A 13,418-nucleotide genomic window follows, 5' to 3' on the forward strand; every position below is an offset into this window, starting at 1 on the left:
AGCCCCCTTGGATCCGCCACTGTATATATATACATATATTTCAAGAGTTTTCAATTCTTTCCGTCCTTTGTTTTCTTTTGTTGTATAGTCTTTAGTGTGGAAATTAGTGCAGTGTGAAATGAGAAGAAAAACATATGTGACGTACACAGAAACGTAGGTTACATGCGTAAATCCTGTAAGTTTTGGACTTAACGTACATTAATATAAAATATCCTGCAGTAAGCGTATAACTGAAAACGTATATTTTACACGTACTTTCTGTATAGGTGTTCCGAATAAACATACTTTCCGTATGAAAAAAGAACTATACATAGGCGGTCAGGATCTACCATACAGATGGACGTATATAACATATACTTGACTTATGTAAAATACAGATACGTATGTAATATACGGAAGACTATTAGATGTCAGACATCCTGCAGCGGCATCATGTAACATCTAAACGGGAAAATTGCATTACGTACGTAGCATATGGATAATGTATGTTCCGTATAGATTTCCGTAGTAAACATAAGGATTCCGCAATATACTGCCGTCCGGATAACAGATTTTTCTCAGTATTTTCAATGTTCGTTTGTGTCCTGATAAGAATAAAGGAATATGTTAGCCAAAATAAAACGAAATAAACACACCAACAAGAATAAATTCTAATGTTCAACTCCTGAACCAATAACGAAATAGCATGGTAGAAATTGAAAAGTCCAACTTTCTGTTATAAGAAATGAACACACTTCATTTCGTTATCTTCTGATTGTAATGGTGGAAATACAGATGACGGAAGGAATAAAAATTTTACAGTAGCTGAAACCAACAATTCACCAACAGATGAAAAAAAACGTAACATGTTTTAATACATTTTAATAATTAATTTATTTTTGTGTATTTTCGGCATTGATTTCTTTTGTTGTTGTTTCTGCTGCTGATCCTTTCTTCTTTTGTAAGAAAAAAGGAATGAATTAATAAATAAACAGATAAAAGGGCATGGTTTAAAATTGTCAGATACCATGAATATATTCCATCTCCGCTCTAATCTCTCTACTAAAACCGGAAATGGTTGAAATCTACTACTTTTCCGGTTTCAGTGTTAATTACCAAACCATACAAAACCAAATACTTTCACGTGATGAACATATGAGACTCTTACTTCCTTTCCTCATTTCTTCGAGGTCAGTTCTGTGGACGTTTCAAATGGGTGTAGGCTAATCACCTGAAGTAAAATTCGAAAAAGCTTATATCCAGTTACCATACTACACCGTGGACTGAATCAGCGGTAAAAGTGGATCTGAAATGGCACGGGGACGTATAACGTCACGACGTCACCCGTGCCTATGTATGCCCATTATATTTTTAGGAAGTGGAGGAACACCATATATATTTTTTGTAAGTCGAGGAACGACGTCTCTTTCGTTCCCCCTTATTTTTACTTTCTTCAACGAATAAGAATTCAATAATCTCTTCCATGTCTATATTCATCTCTTGAGATAAGGTATACACTGAAAAAATTATGCCAATATATTTTACAGTAAGCACATTAAACTACGGTTTATTAAAGCTGATTATCGGGAATCAAGTTCATCATTTGTAGTTATGTGAAGAGTGTGTTAGAAATTCGGCACATGTTATATCAGTTAGATAAAATTTATACTCTTTAATAACAGTTGAATGTTTTAGTTTAAGTTACAATGGAGGGCAGAGATGATGGCAATAAGAAATGGTCTAAATTTGGTGTTTGATCTATTTTTTAGCGTTTATTTTGATCCATTTGTTTTGAATATTTTAATTTTTTAGTAATGTTGCTGTGTACAAAAATATCGGACAAGAAAATAAGAGTGAAAAAATTCTTCAATAATTACAAGAACGCATAAAGAATTTTCTAGAATATGAACACAATTTATTTTAACAATAACTAATTTTACAGCAGATAATTACTTAAATAATTTTACTTCATTTCTGTACCTGGCATGAGAACAGCTAATCTTTTATGTTTTCGAGTGTGCCGATAACGAAAACGTTAATGAAAATGCAAGATTAGCTCTCGTTTTGAAGTTATGATGATTTTACGTTTTTGCCTATATTAGCTTATGCATGTATTTACCTTGTTGTTATCCCTCGCAGGAAGGTCACTGAAGATGCAACGTCTTTCAGGGTGTCTATCGGTCACGAAAGTCACGAAATTTAGCTTTTAGGTCATGATTTTTTTACTGTACAAATGTAAGTACAGATTGGAAAATGTTGTTCTATAAAACGCCAAAATTCACCACCAAAAATGTTTAGACGCTACCAAATCGCAAGCAAAGTACATTTCTATCGCAGAGTGAAAATTCGGCCTAATTCGCACCCAAATTCGTTCTTCAAAATGTTAGAAACTTTAAAAATTTGGTAAAGAAAAGGTCACGAAAAAGTCACGAAATTTCATTTTAGGATTTTAGTAGACACCCTGACCCTTTGTTTGGCGTTTGTAGTTTTCAGCTGGTGATTCCCTGATTAGTGTCCAGCAGTAATCGGCTAACATTAATGCATTCTGTTTTCCCTGATATCTCATTTCCATGCCCGAAATTTGCTGGTGGAAGCGTTTCCAGTGCTCATCACTTGCAACACCCTAGTTGTCAGGAAATAAGTCTAAGTGCAAATCCAAGAAACGTAATTTTAAGGACATGTTGCACCCAGTCAATCATAGCAGTGCAGAAGATTTGCCACAAGATCCTTATAGTTTACTGCCCTCTTATTTCCTAAAATGTTTGTTGATACTTGAACAAAGGCATCCCAAGCTAACTTTTCATCGTTTGTCAGGATGGTGTTGAAATTCTGATCTTTGTACAGTTTGCGTATCTGGGCAGCCGCAAAAATCCCCTCTTTTATTTTCGCCTTGCTAAGACGGACAAATACAGAAATGCTTCCCCAGTTTTGTCCATGGCCTTAACGAAGTTTTTCATTAGGCCCAATTTTATATGAAAAGCAAGGAGAATTATGTTGTTGGATTCGATAAGTACTTCGTGCATAATATTATAAGGTCCTGGTTCAAGTGATTGATGCTTAGGCCTATTTTTCTTTTTGATAATGAATTGTTTTGGCGCGGCTATCCTGCCAATGGAAATCTGCCATTTAAACTTGTCATAGTTCAATCACAATAACAATTGTTATCATATGTTTCTTTCATGTAAGTTGCATACCCAATCGGAATCGATGGTAACACGTTATCTATATGCAGTAGGAAACGCTTGAGACTTATTTTGGAGAAGTTGATGAACAACCTCCACTCATCACTTTTATAGTCAATGCCCATAGCTGCCATTTGTCCTTCTACATCACTACAAAATACCAAGTTGTTTTCACTTTTGAAAAATGAAAGGAATGACATATGGCTGTTACGGAACGCAGTCACATTTACCGTGTTATCAAGGCAGTTCCACTGTTGTAGTCTTGACGCCAACAGTTAAGCTTTATCTTTCGGATATGTCAAGGAAGACGTTTTGTTCTTGGAAATACCATGTGTTAATGTAGTTGTCAGACAAAAGTAACAAGTGTTCACATGATTTGATGGTTCTCGCCAGATCATGGGTATAGCAAAGCCCATGGAAGATCTTTTACGATTCAACCTCGAATGAAGACTCGAAACATAAGATATGCAACATACAAGAGGAGCCCATGGTTTGTCCTGGTCCCCGATTTCACGGCCAAAGTACAGTTTGTACGCCTTCCTAATATATGGCGTTATTGGCCTCCTTTGCGATTTCAATATAGCCTGTCCGCAAATGTAACAAAAATTGTCAGCACTATTTACACATTTGCTAGGCATATTGAATCACAAGAATTAAATGACTACACGCACTAACTACACTTCCGTAACACGTTCTTCCAGCACCCGAACACAACACAGCTTGTAACAAACTGAAACTACACATAAATGAAACACGATCTACTCCTCCTTTCCTCCTCCCCTCCCCCTTTGTTGCAATGAGCCCGGGCTAAAAATTGTGACAAAATATACACAGCTATTGTCCTACAGGAAACTCAATCAGCGGTCTATGTGGGAAGGGATTGACAATGAATGCTAATAAAATATAACAATTATAATTAATTTCACTCTCCCCTTAACTTGGAAACGAGAGCTAATTCGAGTTTTTCATTGTCGTTTTCGTTATCAGCGTGGTCGATACAGTTAAAAAACATTCATTTCATTTCAGTTACATTTTCACTGTTGGCTAGTGCAGGCACGTAGCCAGGATTTCGTGAAGGGGGGTTCGTGACATGAAACATTCTGGTCATCATACCAGGGGCTCGATCATTCTAAACTATTTTACTGGAATATATATTGGTTCGTTTAGAAAAGATTTCGTAACGGGGGGAAGGCGTGACATGAAATCCTGAATGTCCAGGAGCTCGATTAATCTAAACAACTTTACTATCAACATATATTGGTTTGTTAGGACAATAAAATGAGGATATGTTGGTAAGTATTTCAATAACAAACTATGAAGAAATCTCGAGCAAAATAATAAAAAAAATCTTGAGAAAGATTATACAATATTTACGTCCTTCCTCTGTTTATTCAAATATAACAATTTTCCTTTCATTATAACCTCAACTATTATAAAAAGTACCGTAAAACGGGGCTACTTTGACAGGTTTTGGACTAGTTTAGATGTGTACACGGGACACTTTCTGCAAACAACGAATGATAATATTCTCATCATAACAATAGGTATCTAGGCTATCACATCCACTACTAAACCTAAGTTTCTACAAGTAAGTTTTGGCGGGAAGAAATTAAGAAATACCGGTCAAAGTAGCCCCGGGGGTGGGGCTACTTTGACTTCTATGTATTTGCTACATAAGGTCAAAGTTACTCAACGTATGGAGTTATTTTGACATGGATTTTATGTAAAGTGTATAAAACACTGTTTTGGTCATGTGTAAAGTACGGTATGCTGTATACTTGATAAGCACGAAATCTTTCTTTTCTTGTGGTACAGCATTATACACCACTATACAAGTTTTTCTAAATCTTTACTTTTAACTTGAACATACACGGTGCTTTACCTTACATTGCTACTTTATTTTTTACTCTATTTTTTTTACTTTACTTTACTTTTAACATAATTACGTATGTATCGGTATGTTATCTTTACATGTAACAATCGAAAGAAAAACCTTAGTCGTCAACATCACAGTCGTAACAAGCATGTTGAGGATTTTTTGATCCACCATTACAAAACCCATACACCCATTTTTTGCAGAGGATACATTGAATCCACTCTCTATATCGTCAGAGTGCGAATTAGATTATTCATTTTTGGGGGGAATAAACAGTGGCGGATCTGGAAGTCCTTATATTATATATTGGGGGACAGGAAGGATATTGAGAGGGAGTAGAAATACAATGGGAGAAATCCCTCATCCCCTCCGGCAATTCGCACCGTGGACACCATATGAGCCTTTATTTATGAAAGTATATGCAACAATTCTCACAGGAAGCACGAATTGCTCATCTGTCTAAGTAGCCCCGTTTTACGGTACATATTCACTATTATAAAAAGTACACAATAAAGTACAAGACTCAATAATGTCTTGTAAAATATTTTACAATATCTGCGTTCCTTTCTCTGTTGAATCAAACGTTAACATATCTTTAAATTTTTGTTTTTCTTATTCTGTTAACTACTGTCTGTTCAGAATGACAATATTCTTTCTTCTTCATTTATTAATTTACTAGTATCAATTACCCGCTTTGCTGGGTTAAATTAAGAGAAAAATTGTAACATTTTTCCTTAGTCAGTCACTTTTTACTATTATTGAAGTGCTTTCTGATCATCGGTCATTTTCGATCATTCTTATATTTATCCACCTTCTTTCTCCCCTATGTTGCGTGGCTGAATACAGATTTAAACGGCTTTGGAAGTGTCACTATTCATCTTAATGACCCCGAAAACTATAGATTTGACACTAATATCGGACATTTTCGATCATTTTTAAATGTTTCTTCCCCTCCTACAAGTTGCTGGGCTGAATTTGGATTTAAACAGCATTCGGAAGTATCACTGTTCATCTCAGTGACCCCGAAAACTATAGATTCGACAGTAATATTGGTATTTTCGATCATTTTTAAATGTTTCTTCCCCTCCCCCTCCCCTAGGTTGCGCCGTCAAAGTGATATAATAAAAGCCATTTCAGAACCAAACTTCATCTATGTTGAAAATTTAATCGTGATCAATTGGGTAGTTCAAGAGTCTAAGTTTTACTTAGTTTTATATACCTGCCCCTACCCTCCTCGCCCCTAAGTTCTACCATCAAAGTGAAATTATAAAAAAATCCTTCCAGTCTCGAAAATCATCTAGGTTGAAAATATGATTGAGATCGATCTGGCGGTGCAAAAGTTATTAACTCACAAACATAGTCACTTACATTTATACAGGGTGTTTCAGAACAACACCGACAACGTTTGGGAGGTGATTCCTGACACCAAGATAATACAAAAAGTATAGACCATCCTGAGTGCACAAATGTTTCCTTTCGGAGTTATAGGCTGCCGAGAATATGAAAAAAAAATGAAGTTTAAAGGTCCATTGTGTCAAAACTATGTGACCTACCGTAGTCGCGTCAAGACTTCACTTGGGAACTAGTATGTAATGTACCCTATCAAAATATCCATGTTTCAGAATCCTGCGGTACTTCCGCAACAACTTTTATAGAGGGAGTTAGAGAGTACTTTAAATTATATGACAGTAGCCGAACTCCCTCTATAAAAATTGCTTAGTAAGTACAAAGTTCCTAGCGTTATGCGGTGCAACGTCACAGAATGAATGTTCAACAGCATTTTTAAGAGTCCAACACACAGTATCGTGTAAGGTGAAATGTAGAAAAATTCTTACTGACACTTTTCAAAATGTGACATGTATTTGTTAAATTCTGCTGAATTCGGTCGAATTGTACCAACTTTTTCACAAAATGGACTGAAAATATCCTCATGGTGTCACAGAACCGATAAACAGTAGCGTCATTTCAAATTTAGCTTGGGGGGATAAGACTCCTTGAAATAAGTAAATTTTCGGATTTTTCACTGACTTACTACTATTCTATTGATAAAATCTATACAAATCTCAAACTCTGGGGGGCAAATGCCCCTCCCTGCTCCCCTTAAGTGACGCCTCTGCCGATAAATGACAAAAAGTGCTGAATTTGGTAAAATTGCACCGATTCTGGCGACAGTAGTACACAAACCTAATGCCGTTTAGGAGAATTTTTAAAGTAGAATGCAACAAGAGTAATTTTTATGGCAAAAACTTGAATTAACCCACGATTAATGCAAAACAAACTAGACACTGAAATTACATTGTTACAAATAACAAATGCAATTACAAATCATTAAAAAGACACTCTAAAATAGCGAAGAACTAGGCATATAAATGGAATATTACTGTTAAAAATAAACTACTTTTGCCCAGAGTCCTCTATGATCCATATATCTAGAAATTACAGCAAAACATAGTAAGATCATTCACTGGGAACGTGAAGAAGGAGAACTACGCATTTTGAAATTATCGCCCTAACTCTGGATTCATTTTGAACTCTTTCCAATAAGAATTAGAGGTATTGTTTACATCATTGTTAGAATTATGTATGTCATCATTATTATTTTATGGAACCTTGTTCAAAGAATTACGAAAAATACTCATAAAATGCTTCGTATGGAGTATTGTGCTGTATGTGGCAGAAATATGGACATTACCAAAAAATGATGGAGAACCACTGGAATATTTGAGGGTGTGGAGAAAAATGGAGAGAATTAGCTGGGTCCAGCGGAAAACGCATGAGAGGGTGTTATAAATAGTGAGACAGAAGAGAAAAAAGAATTTTCGATATTATTAAGAAGAGAAATATAAACTGTTTGGGACATTGGCTAAGAAGGAACTGTATCATAAGGAACGTGCTAGAGGATACAGTAGTAGGTAAGAGTAGGAGGGGGCGAAGGAGACTACAATTGATGGATGATTTCAAAACAGAAAAAAAATCGTACGTGATGACAAAGAGGTTAGCGGAATACCGTGCGGTAAGTGGCTTGTGAATAATGGCAAAATACCTATGATGATGATGATCATCATCTTCATTAGAAAAAGATATACAACAACACTTATAATCTTCTACTTCGCAGGTATTCTATTTACATATACAGTTCATAATCAGTTTCGGTCAAATAAAGCTCCCAATGTCTGTTGGTAAAGAACAACTTATTTTCAGCGGTATAAAAATTAAAATTTCTTGGTTTTGTAACAAAATCCATAAAAATTTATCCCCAAGCATAGCATTCTCATTTTTGTTCTGCTAGAAGTCATATACTTGTTGCTTTGAATGTGTCTTATTTTCAGACAGTATTTATTATAATTAAAAAAAAAACTAATAGAGTTAACCTTAGTTTTGGATTATAACTCATCATTAATTAATCAGTACACAGTTGTTCAGTTAGTGTTATGGAGAAAAGCATGACGAGGACATTTCTCAGCAGGGGCGCAGCCACGGGAGGACTACCGGGTCCATACCCCCCTCAAAAAAATTCGTAACTGAACTAACATAATTATATATAAAGTTTCTTAACAGAAATATACTTGTTTAACAGAGGTATGATTGGTGTAGGCTAAAGATTTAATATTACGTCCCATCTGAACTCCTTTTTTCTTATAAAAATAATATTGTTCTATATATTTTTTTCTGAAAAATATATGTGGAAGTAATTAATAATTACTTATAGTATTTCTCATGCAGAATAAGAAAGGTTAAATATTGCACAGGTGTATTGGACTCCTCTCAGCAAATATTTCTGGGTGCGCTTCTTTTTAAGAAGTCGTATTTCTCAATTTTTTCAAACATTACAAACATGAGGATATATATTCATTCATATCTTCGTTCAGTTTGATGAGACATATCCACTGCCATATGTGTCTTAATTTTCAATTTTCTTTTTCGTTCAACGGTTTAAAAAAAAGTAAACCTTTCTTAATCAACATTCTTTTCAACTTTTCTGGGCACAGCGTTGCTTTAATATGTTGATTTACTTAGGAAATAATAACGAAAACGTACAAGCATACCGAATTTCAAGTTTTTATTCCAATTGCAAGTACCTAAAAATATGAGATTATAGGTCAAAAAGGCCCGTTTAAATAACATGGGGGAATTTCTTCATCTCCCCTTTAGACTCTCTAAAATTATATATAGGCCTATATATATATATATATTCACTTTTGGCAAATTTTCTGTCGGTTAGTCCCTGAAAGCTACAATCATGTAAAATTTCAACTTTTCACATCAACCGCAAGTATACTTTTATTTTATGTCAGTTCATATTTTTATATATAGTTATGATGTATTACATAATATAATTTTTTTACAGCTGTAATATGCGAGGGAAGAGACAACTGCTCCTCTTCTTCCGTCATTTAAACTCATCGTCGTTCGAGGGAGACCCTACTTCAAGATAAAATATTCACTCTTTATATGATATGATTTGTGGTGGATCAGTGGTAGAGCGTTTACCTCTGGTGCGTGGAGTCCCTGGATCGATTCCCGCTGAAGCCAAGTTAACCTTGTGGTGGACAAACACAATGTGCGTGGGTTTTCTCGGGGTTCTTCTGTTTCATCCCACTTTCTTTATTCCATCATTTTCACTCATTTCTTATCACCATCTTCTTTAGCCTAGCCGGCAAAACCGTGGGACTTAAAACTCACAAATTTAATTTCATTTCATTTCGGACATAAACGTATATAAATGAAGCATCGATTAGGTTCACGATAACCTTTAGTAAAAATAATAATAATAATAATAAAAATGTGACCCGGGCTTATTTCAGTAAAATTGATTTTAGGGACTCTCCGGATTTATTCAATGTGTCAAATTTATCCCTTCAACTTAAACTTATACCAGCATACCATTTCCAAAAGAAGTTAAAATAATTTAAAATGCTACAGGTGTTTCACCATCTGAACAAAATATATTTCCGTAAAATGAAGCATAAATGAACAACTTATTATTGCAAAAGAAAACATTTTCTACTTTGTTTTCGAAATAAACTTTTCAACAATTTCTGAATCTTTAGGATGAGCTCTGTCTTTCTTTTGCAACAAGGTATAAACAAACGAAAACGTTTTTGGTAGAAACCACAATGTAAAATTGGCGTGGGAGACCCGGGTTCGATTCCCGGCGGGAGCTCATGTGGTTCGGATTCCACGTTAATCAGTAGGTCCACGTCTCATATAGCCTCGCTGCTGAACGGGACGTTAAATTCAAAATCACCTCACAATGTAAAATTGGTTATTTCTACCACATTCGCCTCTATTATTAATTTGGGTGTTGGGAAAGCGATTGCCTTATTTGAGTTAAGGGATTGTTTTATTTAAAAAAAAAATCAAAACGATATATTTTCAAGAGCACTTTTAAGCCAATCTTCATTTCTCATCTATTGTAAAAGTAGCAATTGTAAAAATAATCCTTTTTGAAAATAAGTTCTTCAAATATAGTATATCTTCGATCCTACTTCAGTAAAACCCCAACTGGAGCCTCTAGAAACAATAAAAATATTTATTCATAGTTTAAATTCTAGGCGGGTTCAAATTTTATATTTTAATATGGTTCAACTTCATGTTTTCCTAGGACACCCAGAAATTATTGCTTCTTTTATGAAGAGAAATGACAAGTTACGCTGCTGATTCTTTATATTTAAAGAAATGTAAATACGAAACTTACCTGTCCAAGGCAATGGCAACTAGATGCAATATGGAAGCCGTACAGCACAGGACGTCACTAGATGTCCACATGTCACAGAGTTCTGGTCCCATAGTCCATTGTTTACTAACTTCATACACAGCCCCGAGAGGCATTACCAGACACGCCACTAACAAATCAGCTACAGCTAGCGAAAGAATCAGATAGTTGGCGACATTTTGCAAGTTTCGTTCCAACAAAATGGCCGCTATCACGAAGACATTTCCTGCAATAAAAAAAGAAAGAGATCTCATTTTAGTGTTATAGTGACATGTAGTCTATAATGCAATACCGGTACATGATTTTAAAAAAATAGTTATTAAATTAATACAATTCTAAAAATTATATTGGGTAAGAGCTTTATTAACTCTTTTGCATCAATTGTATAAAATAGGGCTAATATCAGTTTAATGCAGTGGTGGTGTTATATTGACGCAATTGACTCGGCGAGTCACAATTTCTGTAAAGATTGAAGTTGTTTTCATGTGGTGTCTGAACTGTGAAATGTTATAGATTTCAAAACATATGGTATTTCTCATGTTGAATTTCAGTCATTCTTTTACCATCGAATACAGTTTACACAAAATAAATCATTCCCACATTAAATATCTAAGTTGTTGAGTTATACAGGAGGCAGAAATATGCGTCTCAATTTTCATTTGACTAAGAAATATGTAATCGTATTACCATAAAAGGAACTGTTTAATTTTATTAGGGAAAAGTGGTAATGCAGCTGAGAAAATTTCCATTTTTGAATTCCTGAAAATACAACTACCTCATAAATTCTGCGAAAAGTAATATTAATACTAATTAGCTGATTAATGTAGCAAAGAAAAACGTAATCCCCTCCAATATCTTGGGAACAAGTTATTTATGGTAAGTGGAAACGCTTATTATGTTTACACTCTTATATGACTTTGTGATATGTTAATTTTAGTAATGGAACAGGATTATTTAAGGGTACTATCAAGCGTGTTTATTTAGATGGGAGCACTTAAGGGATAAAAAAAAAAAGAGCGAATCACGTACGTGTTTTTCCAAAAGCTATTTTCCTAAATTAGTTTGAACGTGCCACTACTACATAAACATGTTTTTGATTGGAGAATGAAGACCAAAATAGTCAAACGGTAAGAAATAAAGGACAGGAAGAAAGTGCCCCGTCCTATCCACTCATTCCCATTTTAATACTTCATGCATACACAGCAAGCTGAGCGGAGGTTACTTTTTAAGTAACTGTTACCTCAACAGCAGTTTACATTGCCCCAAGCTGTATAATAGCACACTACATGAAACCCACATTAAGAGATATAGAATGTTCTTTAAGTACGTATCTTACAGAGCGCTAACTACCAACCGGAAAAGCAGGCGTGATAAAATGGAAACCAAGATCTCAGGAAGTGTATAAACGTATTTTATCCGTACTAGTCTAGCCCTCATGAGGACGAGAAGATTGCGACGTAACTCAGAGGAAATGCGAGATTCTGGAAGGAAAGTACAGGAATATTATATATATATATGTACGTATAAATTGAAGCCACGTAAGTAAGGCATTAAAAAGAGGATTGCGAAGAGAAATGCTCTCACGTTCATAAACACGGAAAAAGGAAGTCTTGAAGAAATATTCTCACGTTCATACACACGAAAAAGGAAGTCTTAAATTCCGTAAGCTATAAAGGCGGAAAATATTTGAATTTCTTTCTTTACCAAACTTTCCTTCCTGAGGAAACCAAGTACTAATGGCAGATACTTAGAACGCATAGTAGCTATATTTAAGAAAGAAAGCATTTTCACAGCACCTACGCACAAAATAATTCTAAGTTTTATGAAACATTACCTATGAGTGTAATTATTTGACCTTTAAAAAGTCTCAGGTAATTAAGAACCATTTCATCAGGACATAGGAAATTTACTGATGATGACGTGTCGAATATAATATTAATGTTAACTTAATGTTACGCTGCAAAGCGGAAGTAATGACACGCCGTTCTTTATGTCAAACCATTAGTTTCCTGAAGAAAAACGAGTAAATTCCAAGGATGTTATAAAATAGAGGATTTCCCCATATGTATTTTCATCCTATTAACTCAATGAAGCCAAGAAACAACCGAGCATCTGCACAACAACCGAGTCTGATTGGCTAATCTCGTTTCCGTCATGAATGTTGGCTCAAAATATTGGGTGAAGTGGCCAGAGTGTGTGTGTGGGGGGGAGGGGGAAGAAACTGTGACGTATGGCTTCACGATTTTGTTGTATAGGCGGAATTTCTATTTTTATAACATAACATCCTTGGTAAATTCATACCCTATGTGCGAGAAAGCGCTAGCTATTTCCTTTTAAATAATTATTTGGTTTAGAGAAGTATAGGTGGTGTTTGCGTCACAAATTTACTTAAAGAAATTGAGTACTGAACAGTAATTACTATCACTTCTTAGTCTTTACTAATTATTGAAAATTAATGTTTAAGATAAAGGTGAGACTTTTAAGAAAATCAAATACGTAGATAAAGCGAATTAAAAGACGCACAGTCGCGAATCTAGAGTGAAAAAAATTAACTGTCTCATAAATGTTTGAAGGGGAGGTTTTTTTCGTGATATGAATGCTAAATCCATTTCAAACAAGAGATTTTTTTATCGTAAATATTCATAATACATGCTGATTGGCTAAA

The 13,418-nt window shown here is 34.8% G+C and overlaps 1 protein-coding gene across 1 annotated transcript in view; it reads right to left on the reverse strand.

The window, feature by feature from the left end:
• Positions 1 to 10,975, reverse strand: part of LOC145671055 (5-hydroxytryptamine receptor-like) — a 69,716-nt gene extending 58,741 nt beyond the window's left edge. Inside the window, exon 1 of the mRNA XM_081739743.1 lies at positions 10,736 to 10,975. Within this exon, the coding sequence (XP_081595869.1) occupies positions 10,736 to 10,869 (134 nt within the window). The 5' untranslated portion in view covers positions 10,870 to 10,975. The remainder of the gene's footprint in view (positions 1 to 10,735) is intronic.
• Positions 10,976 to 13,418: the final 2,443 nt, after the last annotated feature.

Source organism: Thermobia domestica, chromosome 15 (assembly GCF_964235325.1).
Source record: "Thermobia domestica chromosome 15, izTheDome1.hap1.1, whole genome shotgun sequence".
Lineage (NCBI taxonomy): Eukaryota > Metazoa > Arthropoda > Insecta > Zygentoma > Lepismatidae > Thermobia > Thermobia domestica.